General features: G+C 51.7%; 2 protein-coding genes across 4 annotated transcripts in view; one reads left to right on the top strand and one right to left on the bottom strand.

Moving 5' to 3' along the window:
• The first annotated feature begins 5,691 nt into the window (after positions 1-5,691).
• TMEM37 (transmembrane protein 37) lies at positions 5,692-11,918 on the top strand. The gene is made up of 2 exons (XM_003931553.4): positions 5,692-5,895; positions 11,076-11,918. Exons 1-2 carry the CDS (start codon positions 5,875-5,877, stop codon positions 11,646-11,648), a joined length of 594 nt encoding a protein of 197 aa, XP_003931602.1. The 5' UTR covers positions 5,692-5,874; the 3' UTR covers positions 11,649-11,918.
• Positions 11,919-14,000: 2,082 nt separating this feature from the next.
• Positions 14,001-21,523, bottom strand: part of SCTR (secretin receptor) — a 79,338-nt gene continuing 71,815 nt past the window's right edge. The window contains exons 11-13 of one of the 3 annotated variants that reach the window (XM_003931556.4): positions 20,867-20,993; positions 15,513-15,554; positions 14,001-14,427 (exon numbers count right to left, since the gene is read on the bottom strand). In XM_003931556.4, coding sequence (XP_003931605.3) covers positions 14,278-14,427; positions 15,513-15,554; positions 20,867-20,993 — 319 coding nt within the window. In that variant the 3' untranslated portion in view covers positions 14,001-14,277. Of the gene's footprint in view, positions 14,428-15,166; positions 15,555-17,947; positions 18,154-20,866; positions 20,994-21,523 lie in introns of those variants that run through there. The other 2 variants (XM_074399863.1, XM_074399864.1) reach the window with 2 other exon arrangements.

The following is a 21,523-nucleotide window of genomic DNA, read 5'->3' as shown; positions in this document are numbered from 1 at the left end:
GGAGGCTGAGGCAGGAGAATTGCCTGAACCCAGGAGGCGGAGGTTGCGGTGAGCCGAGATCGCGCCATTGCACTCCAGCCTGGGTAACAAGAGCGAAACTCCATCTAAAAAAAAAAAAGAAAGAAAGAAAGAAAGAAAACATTGATAGAATTCTCTCCCATGGGGATGCCTGGAAATCTGTGGGGTCCTGATGCCTCCATCTGCCTCAAGGGAGGACTTGACTTTGGAAAGGGAGGCCCTACAGAAAGGCCACCTTCAAAGGCCCCATCTTCATCATTCTTCCTCACTCCACCTCTCTGGTACCACCTCTAAATACAGAAGCGCCTTCAAAAAACTCACGTGGGGAAGTTTCCTACATATAGACACGTTTAGGAGGAAGTTTCCCGTATACAGACACGTTTATGAAAGATACTAGTTCCTCCATATTTCATTCATTGCATCAAGCAGACCCAGACCATCCCTGCGTTCCCCCTTAGATGTTGGGTATGCCGGATGGGGCTGCTGACTGACAGGCCTTTTCTTCAGTCACAAGGTGAATATCATACCTGTGACCCTTCCTCACTCAGAGGGAAGGCAAGGAGGAAAGACTCAGGGCAAGGCAGGGAAACTCTTTGGCCCCCAGCCGGCTCTCACTAAAACGCAGCAAACAAGGTCTGTGTTGCAATCAGGCACCTGAGAGGAGGTCAAGGAGGCCGAATGCTGGGCTGGGGCTCTAGGCAGCAAAGGCAAAGGGCACAGTGAGGCCTGGCTGGAGGGAAAGGAACCCGCCTGGAAAGGCCCAGAATCCCAGAAACCATGGGGTGGTGGCTGGGAGAGGAGGAAGACCTGGTGGGTGAAGGCGGGGCAGCAGGAGGAGAGGAGAGGGAAGAGGCCACAGACAAGGGGAGACCTGGTGAGGTCAAAAGGACAAGGGACGGGCGGCAGGGAGGGTGAGTCATCCTGGCACCACGCAGCTTTAAAGCTGCCCAGTGAGCTTCAAGGGGCTGCTCCTTGTAGACTCCCTGCTATTACCTCTGGGTGTTTGGAGTATATATGCCCCACCTTGTCCCTCCCACCTTTCAACTTCTCAAAAGAGAAACCCTCAGCACTGGGAACTACCCCCTCCAAGACTAAATCTCTGCATGGAGGAGTCGCCGCTCAAACCTGTTTCCCTGGGAGCAGGGACCGCCCAACTTAGAGCCTCCTGGAAACTGGATGGTCAAGATCATGAGTTATTTGGACTTAGGCGTGCTGGCCAGGGCGGTGACCTGACACCTATGCGCATTGCCTCATGGGATCCTCACAACACCAACAGGGGGATGCTTCTTATTTGACAGAAAATTGAGGAAGTTTTTTTTTTTACTCAGAATACATTTGAAGCCTGGTTCCTCTGTAAGCAAACCTTATTGGCCAACCCCTGTTTAGGGACTGGGTGTGGGGTGGTGAAAGAGGGAAAGAGTCCCAGATCTCATGGATCCCAGGATATTTTAGAGAGGGAAAGATACAATCCAAGAAACAGACAAATAGCCACGTTCAGAAAATGATCAAGAATTTACAAAGGTAAAAGAGTGGCAAGTCAGGGGTGGGATGTTACTCTGGTGGGAAAGTCAGGAGATGCTCCAGAAGAGGCCTTGCGGACACCCAGGGGAAAGTCTTGGTAGGAAAGTCGGGGGTTGGGAGCTGGGAACCAAAGCTTCATGGGCCCTGGAAAAGAGGGATGGGAAGATGCTTGAAGGACAGAGGAGGTGAGAGTGAAGGCTGTTCCACAGGCATCCAGGCTGCAGAGGAGGGGCCTGGGGTGGGCTGAAGCTGGGCAGGCACTGGAGGAGTAGAGAGGAGAGGATGGAATACATGGAGGGCGTGAGGGCAAAGAGAGCAAGATGTGGAGCCTGAGCTAGGGAGGCCAGGGAGAGAGCAGAAATGTAGAGGTAGGTTTTGACTCTAAAACCCAAGCACTTTACCATTGACAGGGACTTTGTCTTTTTTTTTTTTTTTTTTGAGATGGAGTTTCACTCTTGTTTCCCAGGCTGGAGTGCAATGGCACAATCTCGGCTCACCGCAACCTCTCCTCCTGGGTTCAAGCAATTCTCTTGCCTCAGCTTCCCGAGTAGCTGGGACTACAGGTGTGCGCCACCATGCCCAGCTAATTTTCATATTTTTAGTAGAGACAGGGTTTCACCATGTTGACCAGGATGGTCTCAATCTCTTGACCTCGTGATCCACCCGCCTCGGTCTCCCAAAGTGCTGGGATTATAGGCGTGAAACACCGCACCCGGCCGCCTTTGTCTTTTTCTTCTTTGTCCCTCATTGATCAGGACAGTGGTGACTACATAGTAGGTATTCATTCACTTTATTAATTTAGTCAATGAATACTCATTGAGAGCCTACTATGTGCCTGGCTCTGTCATAGGCACCAGGGACAATGTCCTTGGCCTCTTGGACTTACATTAAAAGTGGAAGGAGAGAAATAAATACGTGTATGTGAGCAGGAGGGAAAAGAGAATGGAGGGACTGTTTCAGATGTGGAGGTAGTTATAGCCTCTCTGATAAGGTGACATATGAGCCCAGATTTCAAAGAAATGAGCTGGTGAGTCTTAAATGGGAGTATCTCGAGGAAGAACATTGCAGGCAGAGAAGCAGCAAATACAAAGGCCCCAAGATGTAAGAGTGTTTGTTGACTGACCAACAGATCCAGTGCTTGTTGACTAAATGATCAGGAATTGTGTCCCTACCATTACCCTTGAAACTCTCTGAGGAACATGCCTGGCTCTTTTTCATCAGACAAGAGTGGTCAGAGGGTTGGGAGGAGCCACTTCTTCCCTTTCTTTACGTCATTCCTCTTTCCCCATCCCTGGCCAGGCCTAGAAGTAGGGGTCAGGGAGGGTACTGAGTCTGACACACTCTGCAGAAAGGGCAGAGAAAGTCCAAGAATAGGCAGGCTCTGTGCTGCTCCACAGCCCACCACTCATGCCCATTCCGTTTCTGTTTTTAACATCTGGGGGTCCACCCAGTCATCCAGCCCCTACCTCTGCCCCTGCCATGACCCCCTCCCAAACACTAAAACTACCTACTGCTCTGGGTATTATTCTCCTGGTGTGTTATTTGTCTTTTAAGGGAGAACTTCTTCACCCTCGGAAGTTTCAATGAAAAATAAACTCAGAAAAGGCACATTAAATGGGTAAAAGGTATATACATTTATTTAACATGTATACCCAAGGAGAATTGCAGAGTGATGCCCACCCCTCAGCAGGGCTCAGAAGCTTCTATACTATCCTGGTAGAACATGTGATGGGAGAGGGGAGAAGAGGGATTCTGTAGAGGAGCTGAATGGATCAGGGAACAGAAATTAACTTGCCAGGTGTGGTTACATTCTTGGTCCTACAGGAAAGAGAAGAAAAAACAGTTCTTCCTTTTGGTGGGTCCAGATATTAGACAGATAAAGGAACTTCAATTTCATCCTGTGTTTTGGGAGAGATAGCGGGTGGGGGAGGTCAGAGAGACCCTGAGGCTTCTTCAGTTGGGTATGTCAAAGCGCTGTGCTTTGGGACTTCTGATCCCAATACCTCTCTGGCTAACTCACCAGGGCTTGGGAGGACACTAAGGGAGGGCTGCGGATGCTGCTACTCCCCGCGCCACCCCAACCCCCTCAGACAGGGAGGTACCTGGGAGACTCCAGGTCTTAGAGTCTCAGCTCAGATTCCAGCCAGATTCTGGCCATGTCCCCAGTCCTCAAGTAAGCATAAGATGATCAGAACTGGAGAGTTACTTCCTCCTTATTATTCTAAGTCATTTCTGCTTCTCCAACTATCTTGCTGACAAGACATGTTGCTCTAAATTCCACTGATTCAAGACTTTTCTGTTCTTACTAACAAAGCATAACAGGCTGTGAGAAACATGCCTGACCACACACGAAATTGGAGAAGGCATGCAGTGGGTACAGATGACTCCACCTGACTGTTCCTTCTGATGTTAATTCCAGGCACATCCCTCTTGGCCAGGTAAGATGCCATGATCCAGAAGGTCTCTCCCACAGGGCATTCTTAGGGCTCAGTGAAAGGACCCTCACCTCAACACAGCAGGACTTCCTTTCCCATGTGGGCCCTTTTTCCAGAAACCGGAGCTGTGGAGGGTCTAGCTTCTGGGACCCTTGACTGGGGAGAAAGCAGGTGGGGGCCATGGAAGGAAGGCCCCAGAGCAGAGGGGCACCAAGCTGGCTGAGCGTGGCCAGCTGCCCTTTGCCTCAGCTCAGTGGTTCTCAAAGCCTGCCCCCCGGGCCAGCAGTACCAACATCACCTGAGGCCTACTCAGCCAGAAACTCTGCAGTGGGGCCTGGCCATCTGCTTGAACAAATCCTCCAGGTGACTCTGGTGCAAGAACTCAGACCTGGACTAGGATTGCTGGGTAAATGGAGTCCCAGCTCTCTAGTGGACTCAATGTGGGTGGCCTGGGTCAAGCCCTCCTGTGCCTGGGCCATTTCTGTGTCTGTCAAGCCTCGGGACTCGGGTAAAGGATTTGACGCGGTGTCTTGGGCAGAGATGGAATCAGATGATTAACTAAGTGGAATATGTACAGAGCATTGTAACTACCCCTCTTTCTCTCTTGGCTCTAAGGGGGAAGCAGATGAGTGCAGTTGCTTTATCTTTGGGTAAAGTCACCAGGAGCTGCCTATCTGATTGAACCAGACTATTTAATTTATGCCATTTAGTGAGGGGTCTTGCTTTATTACCACCACATCTGAGGAGGGGCAGCGCAGAGGCCTCTCAGTTGGAATTTGCGGCCCTTGGATGCCCTTCCCGCCTCCATCGTTTCTGGGGTAAAGGCTTTTAGGTGATGCCTGTTTAAGAACTCAGATCTGGCAGGGCACAGTGGCTCAGGCCTGTAATCCCAGCACTTTGGAAGGCCGAAGTGGGAGGATCACCTGAGGTCAGGAGTTCGAGACCAGCCTAGCCAACGTGGTGAAACCCCGTCTCTACTAAAAATACAAAAATTAGCCAGGCATGGTGGCACGTGCCTGTAATCCCAGGTACTCGGGAGGCTGAGGAAGGAGAATCGCTTGAACGGGTTTGAACCCGGGAGGCGGAGGGTGCAGTGAGCCAAGATCTCATCATTGCACTCTAGCCTGGACAGCAAGAGGGAGAGAGACTCCGTCTCAAAACAAACAAACAAACAAACAACTCAGATTCCATCGAAGTGGAGAATAACTACATTTGTTTGGCATACACCCTGAGGAGTTCAGGAGGAAAGCAGGGTTTTACATCCACTTCTTAGGGACGCAAGTAGGACTGCCCCAAAAGTTCCACTCCGTTCACGCTTAGCGGGGGCCCCACAGGAGCCCCAACTTTCACATATTTTATTTCCCTTACTAACCGAGGCTCCCAGAAGTTAAACGAGCAGCCCAAGGTCACACCGCAGGGTGACGCCAGCAGAGCCCCGGCGCGTGCCTCCTCCCTTCGGACCCTGCCGCGTCCCCAGAAGCTCGACTTAACCAGCTGTGACAGGAACCGAACCCTCCCGCCCTCTGTCGCTGTCTTCGCCCTCGAGGAATCGCGCCCAGGCGAAGCGGTCCTCCGAGGTTCTGGAGCGCCGGAGTGACTTCCTGATTCTCTCCCCTGGGACCCGGGGGATCCCTCCCCCAGCTTGCCGGGTCCTCCCCGCAGATCCCCCGGGGCTCCTCCCGGCCGCCCCTGCTGACTCAGCGTAATCCGAGCCGCAGAGGGCGGCGGGGCCGGCGGAGCCCGCCGAGGTTAATTGCCGAGCTTTGAACGCCCCCTCCCGCTCCGCCTTCCTCCAGCCGCCGCCCCGCCCCGCCCCCGCGGTGAGGTCCCGGGCGGGCGACGACGGCCACAGCCCAGCAACTGGAGGGAGCGAGGCTGCAGCGCGGCCGCCGGGCGCAGCATGACTGCCATCCGCGTGCAGGTAGCTGGCGCCCGGCGGGGCACGGACCCGGGGTGCTGCCCCGCCGGGGCGAGGGTGCAGGGGGTAGGACTGGGACAGGGGCGTATCCACCACGAGCTCCAGCCTCGGGCCGGGAGTGCAAGCGCCCCGCGTGCCCGCCCCAGTTGCAAACTTGGGAACCGAGGAGGCTGGGCGGGGGGCAACCTGGGGGCGCCTGCCTGGCTGCTGCTCCCGCGGCGCGAACTCCGGCTGCCTCTGCTCGCCGCCCTGCAAGCACGCGAGGCTCCCAGACTTCCATGGGAAAGATTTTTCTGTTTCTCTTTGGGGTCACCAGTGACCTACGGGTCAGTTTACCATAAGGGTCCCCCTTTATGAGAAATTCGGCGCGTCTAGGGTGGAGGGACAGAATCGACTTGCAAAGTGAGGCTTATGTAACAGAAGATACGCTCTCGGGAAGCTAGACCTTTCTGGGGGTGAGGGTTAGGAAGACCGTCTCCCTCCCCAAAGCTGCGTTTGGGGTGCTTGGCTGGGGGTGGACTCGCTGGGGCGCGCACACCTCTGGGAAAGAACGGCTCTGGCGAGGGAAGAATCCCGTGTCTCCGAAGATTTGGCTTCTCCTTAGCGTAGTGCAAGATGTTTATGTTGGCTGAGAACCTACACATTCCTAGCCGTTCCCTCGGGTCTGCTGCTCTCCGAAGGGAAGTCAGTGGGCGGCGGTACCGCTGCCCGGACGGCGAGCTTCCTTTCCGCGCCGGTATTCCCGCCGCTCGTCCGCTGCAGAGTCTATCCGCTGGGCTGTCCCCAGGATGAGAGAGGCCCGTTGACTTCTTGTACCAACGCTCAGCCACAACACTGACCTGGTAGATACTGTTCCGCCTATTTTACAGTTGAGGTAACTGAGACTCAGAAGTAATGTGCCCTCAGTGGCTGGACAAGGAGCAGAATCAAGATTCAAACCCAGGGCTTCCTGGCTCCAAATCCCACTGGTCCCTCCTGCCTTTACCTAACGGGAGAAATCCACCCACAGGCCACCCCCAAACCTCGTCTATAGCCGTGATCCCCACCCCTAGAAAGATCTAGCTTCCCGAGAGAGCGCATCCTCTGTTACAGAAGCCTCACTTTGCAAGTCAATTCTGTCCCTCCTATAGTCTAGTTCCTGGCTATAGAAGAGGTTTGGGGGTGGCCTGTGGGTGGGGTTCCTCCCATTAGGTAAAGGCAGGAGGGGCCAGTGGGCAAAGCAGGGCATGGGGCGCAGGGAATGCCTCCTCTTTGTTCCAGAACAAGTCTGGAATCCCAGCCATGCAGCCTGCTGGGACAGACCAGGTGCGGTCAGTCCATGTGGAAAGAGAGACTTGGAAACAGGGTGTGGGGGAATGAATGCTAAATTAAGAGGTGCAAAAGTTGCCAGCTGGGAAGAAGAGGAAGCCTGGTAGCAAGGTGAGAGCTCAGCTGGGGAGGCCACAGGCTCCAGGTGAAGGGGGGGGTGCTCCAGCTACTTTGGGGTGATAACTCTTCATCCCCACAACCATGACTTGCCAGAGGGCAAACACAGGTAGGAAGCAAGTTCTGGGTCAGAGGTGGGGCCAGCGGAGGCTAACAGCAGAGGCAGGCCGGCTCATCAGGAGGCTATGAACTTCCAGGATGTGATGATGATGATGGCCTCACCTGGGCTGGGGCAGAGTGGGTGATGAGGGGGAGCAACTATGGAAGACTTGTTGGGGATGTGGGGAATGAGTTGGGAGGAGCCTAGGTTGTCTACTGAGGGGTGCTTTGGTTCAGGGGAACACAGGAGGCCCTGGGTTATAGGAGGAAAAGACCCTGACATTGGACCCAGTAGCCCAGTAGTGTCAAGTGACCAGGTTCTATAGCTCACTAGAAATCATTGAAGGTTACAGATGAAAAAGGAAAACACTTGCATTTCTAGGGAAGTTACCACCCAGAGAGATTTAAGTGATTGCTACCGAAAGTACCCTGCAGGGGTACTCTAGGTCAGGGACAGGACTTGACCTCCCCGCCCGCCTCTTTTCCACTGCCCACCTGTCCAGCGGCCCTCCAGGAGCCATTTCAGGCCCTGCACCACTGAAAGCTGGCAGAGATGCCGGGTAGTTAGGAATGAAGACTCCAATATGTGTTATGACGCTTACTAATATTATTAATAGCTTCAGTGAATTGGGAGCCACCTGTGTGTCATGTATATCTTCATATACATGATCTCATATAATCCTTGGGAGTTTCAGTGGTGGCCGGAGAGTTTAAATGAAGCCCTACTTTGGGGCAGGAGGGGGAAGAAATGTGATTAGGTCAGCTGTCTTCATTTTCTGATCCTGACGTGATGTCTAAGGACCTGGAGATTAAAGTCCAGTCTGCCTAGGAGAGGTGGGGCTGCGAAAGGGACAGGACGTGCCTGTTTTCCAGCCAGCATGCTGTCTAGGGTTAAAAGGTTTCTGGGTCCTGGGACTTGTTCTCTGCATGTAGTGCTCCCCCTTTTGGGGACCATATATTATTCTCTAGGGACCTTGCAACCTTGCCAGGTGCCTTCATGGCTACGACTTTCCTTCAAGTGTCACTGAGAAAACAAGGGCTCAGGAGGTTAGGAAATTGCCCAAGAACAAACACCTCTAATGGTTTGCAGAGCAGACACAGAGCTTTTCAGAGTTTTCTTTGGTTTCTTTCTTACCAGTCGATCCTTGTTTTTTTTGGGGGGGTAGTAAAAGGCAATATGGATTCCTGGACCCCAGTGTCCCAAGCAGATGCAGGGCCCAGTTGAAGTTGAAGTGAGGAAGAGGATGCAAAGCCAGCTTGCTCGGCTTTCCGCCCACCTGGCTTTGGCACTGGAAGCCCCGCCAGGAGCAAGGGAACACAGTCTGAGAACCACGGCCCATACTCTTAGCTGCGTGTTTTGTACTGCACCCAGGCTGCCTTTGTCCCAGCAGCTGGTCCTAGCTCTGGATGGCCTTGAGGAATCCCGCTGCACGCTAGTTTTTTCCTCACCAGCAGTACTGAGCCCCTAGCACAAAGGCCCTATCCTTAGAAGGCCCAGTCAGTATTTATCCGCTGAATGGATTCCACCTCCTGCATCTCACACAGTTGTCTGGGCAGCCGTAATAAGCTTCAATACGATTTAGGTGAGTGAGCTCCGGCAAGTCACCTGCCCTCTGCATAGTTTCCTTGTCTATACACCCACCATGGAGCTTCCTACTCTACCAACGTCATAGGTTTAAGAATTAAATAGGATACGACTTAAGGCAGAGGTGCTGAAAGCAAACCTCCTCCTTATTCCTGTATCCCTGGAGTTGAAATCAGCATAGCTCCTGTGTCTAGGGGATACTCTTACTGGGCTCTGACCACGGGAGTGTCCCAGAAACAGGGCTTTGTTTTATTTCTCACAGACAGAAGTGGCCCAGACCTGCCTCAGTTCTTTTAGGAGTCTGAGCACATGGCATAGGACGCACCCTGTGTTCCTCATTGCTCCATTCTCCTGGGTCCAAGTAGTGACCGTCATGCGTGTGTTTCGTGTAACTCCCAAAACAGGGTGTAACCTGGGCAGCTTCTAGACACTGCAAAGCGGGTCATTTAATGTTTGACTGTGTAGGAGACTTGGTTTAAAGGGAGCTTCAGATGGAAGTGACAGTGGTTACAAATGACCTTTGACTTACCTCACACCTCTCCCTTGAACACCCACTGGATGCCCAGGTACTGGGGACCTAACAGTGTCCAAACAGAATGTGGTGTGGGGTGGGGAGGCTGCCCTCCCAGACAGTGTTAGAATGAGACAGAATTAATATGTAACTACAAACTGTCCTCAGAATGGTGAAGAATTCGAACAGGTGCCTGACACAGAATACCAAGAAGGGCCTGACTCTGGATTCAGTGGGCAGGAAAGTGCTCTTTGTGGAAGAGGCTTTAAGCTGAGACATTAAGAATAGAGAAGAGGCGTTGTCCTGGAGGGGTGGCAGGAAGCTGCAGAAAAGCCTCTACAGACTGAAGGGCCCATCATCTGAGAAAAGAAAGTTCTAGACATGAGGAGAGGGGAGTACACTGGGAGCTGAGGTTGGGCGGGGAGATGGAGTGGATTGTAAGGGGTTTTTGCGCTATGTAAAGAGTTCCTGGCTGGACGCGGTGGCTCACGCCTATAATCTCAGAACTTTGGGAGGGTGAGGCGGGTGGATCATGAGGTCAGGAGTTCGAGGCCAGCCTGACCAACATGGTGAAATCCCATCTCTACTAAAATTAGCCAGATGTGGTTGTGGTGGGCGCCTGTAAGCCTAGCTACTCAGAAGCCACTGCACTCCAGCCAGGGTGACAGAGTAAGAGTCTATCTCCGCCAAAAAAAAAAAAAAAAAAAAAAAAAAAAAAAAAAAAAGAGGCCCTGAAGCCTTTCTTTTTGCCTTCTGGGTCAGGGCTTGTGTGCAATGCCTGGGTCGTGTTCCTGGACTATGAGTTGAGACACCTCGCCCGACACCTAGCCTGGCTTGCCAGGAGACCAGGGTGAGGGCACCTCCTTCCAGGGCTGAACCAGAGGCGAAGGAGAGCTGTAATGGCCTTCCCACGCCCCGAAGCTTCAGGAGCAGTCAGTGGGGTTGGCAAGCTCTCTCTGGGTAGGGAACGGGCTGCACAAGTCCAAGGTGCAAACGTCACTTTCAGCACCGAAGAAAACAAGGCAGTAACCTAGAGTCCTGGGCTGAATGTGGACAGCTCAGAATCGTCAGGTGGGTGGGGGTTTGGACAAAATCGTGTGTGTTCTGGAGAGATGGAGGGAAACAGGACCGTGTGTCGGTGTGCTAAAGTCCCGGTGCTTGGTACAACCCTCTGCCAGGCCGTATTCTTGTTTTGTGTATAAAGAAAGCGGGCAGGCTGCATACTCAAGGTCACAGGAGGCAGACACAACAGGTTTTCTAAACTCAGAACTGACTCTGATCTGCAGTGGTTGTGGATTTCTGACTCACTCTAAAGATCACGAAAGAAGGAAAGCTCAGGGGACTCTCAGTGCCTGGTGAATACCGGATGGTAAATGCTCACAGGTCTAGAAGGGAGGAAGGGTTCCCCAAAGATGATGGGTCTGCTCCATGCCAGGCTTCACAGGAGACTGGAGCAGAAAATCAGACTGGGGAGCAGGAAGGTGGCTCAGGGGTCTTCCCTGCAGAGGGTGCTGGGGGTGGCAGGGCTGTGGCTGACAGGGTGCCTCCTGTGGTGTTTTCCAGGCCCAGAGGCCATTGGGCCAAAGGCAGCCCTGCCGCTCGTTCTTTGAATCCTTCATCCGGACCCTCATCATCACGTGTGTGGCCCTGGCTGTGGTCCTGTCCTCGGTCTCCGTTTGTGATGGGCGCTGGCTCCTGGCTGAGGACCGTCTCTTCGGGCTCTGGCACTTCTGCACCACCACCAACCAGAGTGCACCAACCTGCTTCAGAGACCTGGGCCAGGCCCATGTGCCCGGGCTGGCCGTGGGCATGGGCCTGGTGCGCAGCGTGGGCGCCTTGGCTGTGGTGGCCGCCATTTTTGGCCTGGAGCTCCTCATGGTGTCCCAGGTGTGCGAGGACAAACACTCACGGCCCAAGTGGATCATGGGTTCCATCCTCCTCCTGGTCTCTTTCATCCTCTCCTCCGGGGGGCTCCTGGGTTTTGTGATCCTCCTCAGAAACCAAGTCACACTCATCGGCTTCACCCTGATGTTTTGGTGTGAATTCACTGCTTCCTTCCTCTTCTTCCTGAACGCCATCAGTGGCCTGCACATCAACAGTATCACCCATCCCTGGGAACAACCATGGAAATTTTAGGCCTCTTCCAGGGACATCAGGTTCTACAAGAAAGTGTGGTCAAGATGGGACTTTTCCAACATGTGGCCTCTGGTGGGGCTGGAGTGGGACAAGGACCTTGAAACAGCCGCCTCTTTGCCAATAACTTGTGGGTGGTCAGCCAGAAATGGCCTGGGGGTCTCTGCAGCTGGGCTGCGGGGCCAGAGGCCAGGAGGGTGCCTCAGTACCACCAGCTGCACAGGCTTAGCCAGATGTTGATTTTAGAAGAAGGAAAAAACATTTTAAAATGCCTTTCTTGAATTTTCTTCCCTGGACTGGGATAGAGTTGGAAGCAGCAGGATATCTGGTGCCTGAGCTAGCTGCACACCCAAGGATAATTCATGCCTGTCTCACTGATGCGTGCTGGGATGGGGGCTGCAGAATCCCTGGGGCTCTCAGGGTTGTTAAGGATGGCTCTTCCAGCTAAGGGGCCAATCAGTGCCTAGGAGTTTCTTCCACCAGCTTAAAGGTCCTTCACGTGTATGTCCCTGGCTTCATCTTTGATCGTGCCAAAGAGGCAGAGTTCAGGATTCCCTCAGAAGGCCTTGCACACAGTAGGTTTTCAAACCATTTGACTCGGTTTACCTCCCTGCCCTTTGTGGGAACCTTGCAAACTCTGGATAACCCCAGCTTCTAGCAGCTGGCTGTCCCCTCTGGGAGCTCTGCCTATCAGAACTCTACCTTAAGGTGGCTTTCCTGTCTCTTTCAAGAAAGAGTTCTTGAGCAAGTCCTCCCTGGAGGGCCCACCTGACTGCTAATACACAGCCCTCTCCAAGGGACGTGTGCACGTGTCTATCTTCTGTGAGGGTCAGACAGCCTTAGGGCACCATTTTTAATCCCAGAACCCATTTCAAAGAGCACGGATCTAGACCTGCTGGACTCTGCAGGGGGTGAGGGGAACCGCCAGAGTTTGGGTAATGATTAACACCCATCCTGGGGATGCATGGAGGTGAAAGCGGTCAGGAACCAATGGAGATTTCCATCCTTGCCAGCACATCTGTACTTCTGTTCATTAAAGTGCTCCCTTTCTAGTTCTTTTTCTGCCCAGAAGTAGGTGAGGTTATTGCCTGCAGCCCATTTCATTCTACACCTTCCCCCTCCCTCACCTGCTGAATTCCGGCTCCCAGCAATTGCATGGGTTTCTGGTCTCTGCCCTGCTCTTGCCACTGCACGTTCCCTTCCTAGTCTGGGCTGAGTGCCTACACCTACCTCTATCGTGATGTTCTAAAATTCTTATTCTGAGATGCGTGGAGTCATGAAGCAGTCTGCTTTGTAGGATGTAAGGCCATGGACTCTAAGGTTGAACTACCGAGATGCCCAGAGTCCATGGAGATCACCCCAGAGAGGTTTCTGTGAATCGCTCAGTTTTACAGAGTACGGAGCTCATCCACCACACAGTTGCATCTTACCCTGAGAAATGGGAACCTGGAGCAATCTACAAGTTGCAAAGGGGATACGTGACTCCCTTGTCTCTTCATGGGGAGGGGAGGGATGGAGGTGGGGAGTCAGGGCCCAGAGAGGGATGCACTTGTCCAGGGTCACCCAAAGCCAGGAGTAGAGCTGGCCCAGCCACCAGCAAGATACATTTTTCTTGACACTGAGGGGAGTTTCTCTACGTCTCTCAAGAACGCTACCCCCTGGACACGAGTAGGTTTTGTTCTGTAGAAATGTTCAACAGTTGAGTCCTCTTTCACCCTCACATTGGGGGAGTGAGGATTCAAAGGAACCAAGAACAAGAGTAGAGCGTGAGACTGAAGTCCCCAGGAGCTTAGTAGGGCAGCAGACGGCTTCCATCCTTTCCTGCCTGGGAGCAGGGAGAGCACAGACACAGCCTTGGAGCTTGGGCATTTAAAGCCAAACCCCCTGGACTAAACTTCTGCCACCTCTTTGCTTGGGAGCTTGGGCAGGTCACAGGGCTTTGGTGGACCTGTCATCTATGAAATGGGATCATGCCCCATCTCCTGCTGTGTCTGCCTTAGGCTGAGGACATCTGTGTGAAAAAACAGGAAAAATAGGGGTGTGCACCTCAGAGCCTGTGAGGGATAGATAGTAAAAAGGACTGGGGCCCTGGGGCTTCCCTGGCCTCCATGGTGACTTTATCACGTTATTTTAGCTGTTGTCCAGAAGGTTTGGGTGACAGCTACTAACCAGGTGAGTTACAGTAGGGGACACACGGAGCTGCCAAGGGCAATTCCTGTTGGCTGGGCCTTCTAGTCTTGTCCCTGATTGGCTGAGCTGGAGGACCAGGGAGGACCCTCCTCCTGCAGGAAGGGGTTAGGAGCAGGTCAGAGGATACGCCCTCACCTTGCGTCAAGGCAAAAGGATGGACAAATATAGACCAAATCTGGCCCCAGGCACCACTTATTTCACTGTCCCTTTCTGAGACCCCTCAGCTACTCTTCCCAGAAGAACAAACAAACCCGATCTCAGGCCTTGTCCTGCCCCACAGTGCCCCAGGTCCCTTCTGAGGAGTCCAAGGCCTGGGGAGGGGCATCTTCAGCTGAAGGAGGACATAGGGTGACTGCCGGGAAGACAGGCTGTCCTGCAGTAGTGCCCAGCCTTCTCAGGACCCGTCTTGGTCTCTGTCCACGGGTGGCTCTGCTCCAGCCTCTCAGATAATGCTGGTCCTGCAGGTACCCTGGCTCTGCTCCAAGTGGCTGGCCTTGGTGCTGTTGCTGAAGGAGGAGCTTAGAGCCATGGGATGCAGTGTGAACTCACGGAGGTGCCACTGCTGCCATTTCTTCTGAACCTCCAGCTGCACCTGCCCGGGAGACAGGAGACCAGCCATCAGCCCAGGAGGAGAGGACAGTTCTGTACCTGGAGCCCCACTCACTCCCCTGGGGACTCCACACAGGCCCTGCTGCTCCTGCCCAGCTGTCCCGTCCCGTAGCCTGCAGGCCACTCAGATTGACCATTTTCAGCCCCAATGCCCAGTCGTTACTGAGGGTCCCCTCTCTCCTGGGCACGTGCACCTGCAATCTCATTACATCGTGTCCCAAAGAAAAGACTGTGCACCTGAGACAACTGGACACTTATTTCCATGAAGCCACCCAAGCTCAGAACTCATCTGGGACCCAGGGAGTTGCTCTTTGTAAATTTCCTTTTCAATTCCCAGCTGGAGCAGCTGAACCTTGGAGGCTAGGCGTGATATTTGATTTTTGGGAAACATCAAAGGTCATTCCCATTCAAGTGCAGCAAACCAGATAGATGGTTGGTAGTCACAGAAAGGCCTGGCTCGTGTTGACTACATAGCTCTGTATGCCCAGAGCCCAGGGTCCTGACCCAAATGCTCTGTGCGAGGCTTTAGTCCTCACACAGTGAGTGAGTGTGTAGTCTCCCAGGGAGTCCATGCTCATCCGGAGATCCCTAAGGACTGAGCTGCAGACAGTTCCTCTGAGTCACCCACTTTGCATGTGGGAAGACCGAGGCCCAGAGCAGGGCAGTGACGAGATCGCCCATTGAGCAAGCAGCAGGGCAGTCAGGAACCTAGGCTCTGCCCAAGTTTCCTCCTGCATTTGCTGAACAGATAAACATCAGCACCAGGAGTGCTTTTTAAAAAAATGCTTTCTCAGACCCCAGCCCAGACCTACAGAATTTATTTTTGTGGAATGAGAAACTGGGAACAGGGTCCAGCATGGTTTTAACATCCCTCCAGGTGATTCTGTTCCTTCCATTAAGCAAGCTCAGACTCCTAAAAGAACTGGCCGAGCCCCCTGCCACTAGAGCCAGGACTCCCTCCGACCTTTTCCATCCCCCTTCCCACCACCCCTCCAGGTAGCTCCTTCTGACCTGGAATCCAATGGCTAGGAGCTCTCCTGGGTACCTGGGTGACCCAAGACCACTCACCTCCCCGTTGAGGAAGCAGTAGAGGACAGCCACCACCAGTCCCTGCCAGAGGAATAGAGGTAGCAGGGTTATTGCAGGTGCTCAGGCCCTGCCCACCTGGCCTGAGCCAGCTAGCCAGCTGCACCCTCCCCAGGTCTCTTTTTCTCTCTCTTTTTTTTTTCTTTTTTGAGACGGAGTTTCCCTCTCGTTGCCCAGACTGGAGCACAATGAGGCAATCTCGGCTCACCGCAAGCTCTGCCTACGGGGTTCAAGTGATTCTCCTGCCTCAGTCTCCCAAGAGGCTGGGATTACAGGCATGGGCCACAATGCCCAGCTGATTTTGTATTTTTAGTAGAGACGGAGTTTCTCCACGTTGGTCAGGCTGGTCTCGAACTCCCAACCTCAGGTGATCCACCCGCCTCAGCCTCCCAAAGTGCTGGGATTACAGGCGTGAGTCACCGTGCCTGGTCCTCAGGTCTCTTAATCACCAGCTGCAGGTTCACTTCCCCACCTGGCTTGCATCACTGGGGATTGAGCTACCTCTTGTGCGCTGCCCACGGTGTCCCCGGCTGTGTTGGCTCATCCAACATAGACTGTGAACTCCCTGCAGCCAAGGGTGGGATCCGTTTCGAACACATGTGGTGTCAGAGACAGGTCAGCAGGGGCTGCTAACCCGGGCCAGCTGGGTTCAGGCAGCTCACCTCAGAGCAGCAGGGGTGGATGGCTCCTGAAGTGTGGCCACTCTGCTGGGAGGGGTGCCACCCGCCCAGGGTGAGACCCTGGGCCCTGTGTGGTCTTGGTTCAAGATAAGCTAGAAATCTGAAGATGTTTAAATGTGGGTAACTAATTCAAATTGAAAAACAAATGTGTAGTCAGAACAAACTACAGGTCCCAGCCAGCCAGCGGTGAGCAGGGTTGGACCTCCCTGCTTAATGGACAGGTGGGTGCACCTCCATGCTCAGGGTTTTATGTTCCCTGGTGTGGCAAGGTCTGTGCCTGTAAGACCCTCCATCCCTGGTATTTGGAGCTCCTGATTCCCTGATGGTGCCCCCAGGATCCTGGCGTGGAGCTCTGCCAGGGGAGGGACTCCAGGCTGACTCAACTGCTTGGAGCCTAAGAGGCCTACAGATCAGCAGGGAGCAATGTCTCTGCAGTGCATTCGCCCTGCTCATCTCCTTCCTCAGGGACCCGCCTCAGGCCACCTATCTCTCCCTGCCCTCCCCACACAGAGGCCTGACCTCAGACGGCCCGATCCCTTCTTCCTAGCCCACCCAGGCCTGCCTGTAGTTACTTAGATATTGGAAAGGGCCCCAAAGGGTGATGAATCAGTTCATTGGTGCGCTTAATATGTACAACTTCTCAGGGATATTGGCATTTTAACAAAAGTTAGTGGCGAAGCTGGAGGGGTTGGCTTTAGAATTTCAGGTGTCAATGACTGCTGCATAGACTGGGGACTATTTGAGGGGCAGAAACACTCAGGGCATTGGTGTCCAAGTTTTGTTGCACATTAGAATCACCTGAGACCTTCTGTCCAGGTTGCAGTCCCCAGTTCCCAGTATCTGGGGGCATCAGCATCTTTGAAAGATCCCCAGACAGTTTCAATAAACAGGCATCATGGTCTGGAAACTACTGTCAAAAACAGAGTAAAAGGCACTTCCAGGCAGGCTTTGAAACAAAACAGACTTGGATCAGAGCACAGCTAGGCCTGAGTGATTGTAGGACTCTTGGTCCCACGTGCTTCATTTAATCCTTGCCAAAGCCCTTCGAGGCAAGTGGGAGGATCTCCACCTTACACGCAGGGGAACTGAGGCACAACGAGGTTTTGGCATGCCCGGAGCTCTGTGTGCTTGGCCCAGAGCCACGAGCAGGCCAAGGGTGCTGCCCACCGCATGGGCTGCGGTTGCCTGGCTTCCCCTGCCTTGGGGTCCAAGGACATTTTTCACTGTTCAGGGGAGGGAATTAGCTGTGCTCCAGTGTATATAGGGCAGGCCTCACACAAGACAGCAAGTTTACTAATTTCCACCGTGATTCTGCAATCATTAAGAATGAAGACTTTGAAGAATTTTAATGACATGAAGAAATGTTCATGATGGGCACGATAGAGAACTAAACAAAACAAGCAGGATACAAAACCATACACATCATGATCCCAATTATGTGTGTGTGTGTGTGTGTGTGTGTGTGTGCATGCGCGTCTTTGTGGACAGAAAACAGACAGAAGTAAACACCAACAGAGGTTATTTCTGGGTTATGAGATTATAGATTTTTTTTCTTCTGGTTTTTCATTTTTTTTTTAACTTTTCCTTATTTCCCAAATTAGTCACAATGAGCAAGCATTATTTATACAATCAGAAAGGCTAAATACATTTTTAAAGAGTATATGAAGGTAGGGCATATTGGCTCACACCTATAATCCCAGCACTTTGGGAAGCCGAGGCAGGCGGATCACGAGGTCAGTGAGTTCAAGACCAGCCTGACCAATATGGTGAAACCCCTGTCTCTATTAAAAATACAAAAATTAGCTGGGTGTGGTGGTGGATGCCTGTAATCGCAGCTACTCGAGTGTCTGAGGCAGGAGAATTGCTTGAACCCGGGATGTGAAGGTTGCAATGAACTGAGATTGCGCCACTGCACTCCAGCCTGGGTGACAGAGTGAGACTGTCTAAAAAAAAAAAAAAAGAGTGTATGACAGTGACTGTGTTATTAGTTGTGTGTGTTATTTAAGCCCCTGCCTTTTAGAAATACATACTAAAGTGTTTGCAGATCAAACAACATGATGTCTTGAATTTACTTAAAAAGATGGGGGTAGTACGTAAGGACAGAGATGAAACGAGAGGCCATGAGTGGATACTGCTGAAGCTGAGGATGGGTACTGGAGTTCACTGTCCTATTCTCTTCACTTTTGTATATGAAAGACATTTTCATATATGTACATGAACATATATATTTTATATGTGTGTGTATATATAAGAATATATGCATACATATATTCGTACACAACTTTTAAAGATCCTTTTTCTTCATAAACATTCCTACGAGAACATTAGGAAAGTGCTTTTGGTTTTCTCTTGACAGAACATTTTCCCAGAGAAGTGATCCACAGTCCCAACCACTAGCCCCAACTCTGAGGGACAGGAAGTCCCATCCATGGCCAGGCAGACCAGGGTCCAAGGTCTCAGCGTGGTACCTTTTCTGACCCAGGTTAAGTCCTTCCACTCGACTGGTCCTCAAATCCTCTACCTGCTAAATGGGCATAGCGTGCCCAGCCTTCCTGGATGTTACAAGAGCAGTGGTAGGGAAACCTAGTTCCCTGGCCCCCCAGGCCAAAAGGAAAAGAAGCCTAGATTAAGCCAGAGGCTGGGTTCTCTGGAGGTCTGGGGCACTGACAGGGGCCACTGGGCAGAGGGCCAGCTTAAAGGAGAGTGTGGCCTGAAGGTGTGGGTAGGGCAAGGCTTGACTCCACTCAGTGATGCATCCTCCCCAGAACCTGTAAGTAACAGGAAGACCCTACCCTGAACAGAGCTCTGGGGATGAGGGGAGGGTTTGAGCCCCTGCTGGCAGGCAGAGGCCACCCCAGTGAAGGCCCTACTGTGGACTAAGTCCTTTAAAAAAAATAGGAACACTTTTACCCCGTTGGTGGGAGTGTAAATTAGCTCAACCATTGTGGAAGACAGTGTGGCCATTCCTCAAGGATCTAGAAATAGAAATTCCATTTTACCCAGCAATCTCATTACTGGGTATATACCCAAAGGATTATAAATCATTCTATTATAAAGACACATGCACACATGTTCATTTGCGGCACTATTTACAATAGCAAAGACATGGAACCAACCCAAATGCCCATCAATGATAGACTGGACAGGGAAAATGTGGCACATATACACCATGGAATACTATGCAGCCACAAAAAAGGGATGAGTCCATGTCCTTTGTAGGAACATGGATGAATCTGGAAACCATCATTCTCAGCAAACTGACACAAGAACAGAAAACCAAATACTGCATGTTCTCACTCATAGGCAGGTGTTGAACAATACCTGCAGGTGAGAATACATGGGCACAGGGAGGGGAATGTTACACACTGGGGTCTGTTGCAGGGTGGGGGACTAGGGGAGAGACAGCTGGGGGTGGGGAGGTTGGGAGGGATAACATTGGGAGAAATGGCTGATGTAAGTGATGGGGGGATGAAGACAGCAAACCACCATGGCAGGTGTGTACCTATGCAACAATCCTGCAAGATCTGCACATGTACCCCAGAACTTAAAGTATAATTACAATTTAAAAAAAAAAACCCTGGGAGAATTTTGTCTCAAGCCCTAGAGCCCATAACCACTGGCTTCTCCTGGCCATTCGTTTGATTTCATCTTATGGATAAGCGAAACCTTGAAACAATTGTTTTGTCTTTGCTTTGGCTACTGGGAAGCTCCCTGCCTACCACACTTATTGACCCACTTCTCTCTCCCGTTTAGAACTTTATCATATTTGTTTCTGTGTAGCAACCCAACCAGCTGTATATTCTTTTTTTACTGATCCTTCATCTACTTATTTTTTTGTCCTTTGTATGTTTCTCCCAAAAGCGACATTGCATTATTTTTGCAAGGAAATAGCTGTGAGTAAATAAATGGCATTGTGAAGTCTGGGATTCACGTTCACGCTCCCTCTGCCCAAACACGTTTGCTGTTGTTGTTGTTTTTAACTTCACAACATCTTGTTGAATTTGTAGGTCAGATTTTCTACCTCACTTTATTTTGTAGTCAGTTTTTAGTTTTAATAATTTGCAAATACATATGGTTTCAAAGAATCAAACAATTCCTGTTACAGAACCAGCAGCCCCCTGGCACCACCCTCACTTCCTGTTCCTCAGCTGAGACTACTCTTTGAAACTCTCTTAACTGCTTCTAAAAAATATGCTGATGTCGCTAATTGAGGATTTTTCAGTCTAGGGCATTTTCTGTGAACTTCCCAGTATGAAGATGAGACCAGTGTTCTCTCCCAAACACCCGCTCCACCCTCCCACGAGGCTCATCTTCCACCCCAGTGTTTGCTGACTCAGCCATCCACACTTACGTTATTTTGATTATGTGCATGCTATTGAGAGTTGTACAATATAGTGTACTGGGGCTGCTTTTCCTTTTTATTTTCCCTGAGGTCAGTCTCTCCGTCTCTGTTAATTTTCTCTCCCACCCCCATTTGACTGGTGGGGACCAGGTGTCCCACTCAGGAGCCCATAGCACTATCAGGTCCCATCACGGCTCCCCCTGGGTCTCTGCCAGGTAAGGCATCTGGCTTGCTGTCCCTGCACTTCTCCACTTCTCCCTAAGGACAGAGAGAACTCCTCTCTTTAGCTTGCGGCCCCAGTCCCGGAAGCTTACCTGGAATGAGCCAAGGGCCAATTCAAAAAACAGCTGGATCTCCATGGCGTCCTCCGGGGAGAAGGCAAAGACGATGTAGTGGATGCCAAAGAGGGGGATCAGCAGGAGTGTGGACCTGGCCAGGCGCCTGGGGACACAGAGACACTGCAGCCTCCACTCGCCTCCCTGTGCCCTTCCTCCTCCCGCGGGCACACAGCTGTGCCACTCCCCACCTCAGGACTGACTGCTGAGGCTAGCCAGCAGTGCTCAGACATTATTGTTGTCATTTTTTTATATTGAAAATTTCCAGCTCCCACAGGTCAATCACTCAGATATAACTCTTTTTGACTCATGGCGAAGCCCCAAATTTTGTGATCATGCACTTCTATCAGTAAAAAGAAAAAAAAAAAAAACAACATTAACTTTATTTATAAATTACATGCCTATATCATTGCTATTCTATGCCTAACATCATATAAACAAAGCAGCTTTCTCATTTGCTAGACAATAAATATCTATAAGGTGAAATTCTTGTATTTTCTTTCTGGATTAAGGTTGCCAAACTTAGCAAATAAAAATACAGAATCCCCAGTGAAATTTGAATTTCTATCTTTTGGGGGCATAAATACTGAAAAATGATTTGTTGTTTATCCAAAATTCAAATGTAACTTGACATCC

Source organism: Saimiri boliviensis, chromosome 5, assembly GCF_048565385.1.
Source record: "Saimiri boliviensis isolate mSaiBol1 chromosome 5, mSaiBol1.pri, whole genome shotgun sequence".
Lineage (NCBI taxonomy): Eukaryota > Metazoa > Chordata > Mammalia > Primates > Cebidae > Saimiri > Saimiri boliviensis.
Note: the sequence above shows the minus strand (reverse complement) of the source record. Positions and strands in the feature narration are given on the sequence as shown.

What these genes read in the sequence shown, in the direction of transcription:
- TMEM37 (XM_003931553.4), top strand. Translation starts at nt 5,875, where the DNA reads ATGACTGCCATCCGCGTGCAG. An exon ending in TGACTGCCATCCGCGTGCAG is followed by an intron (nt 5,896 to 11,075) that starts GTAGCTGGCGCC and finishes GGTGTTTTCCAG; the next exon opens with GCCCAGAGGCCATTGGGCCA.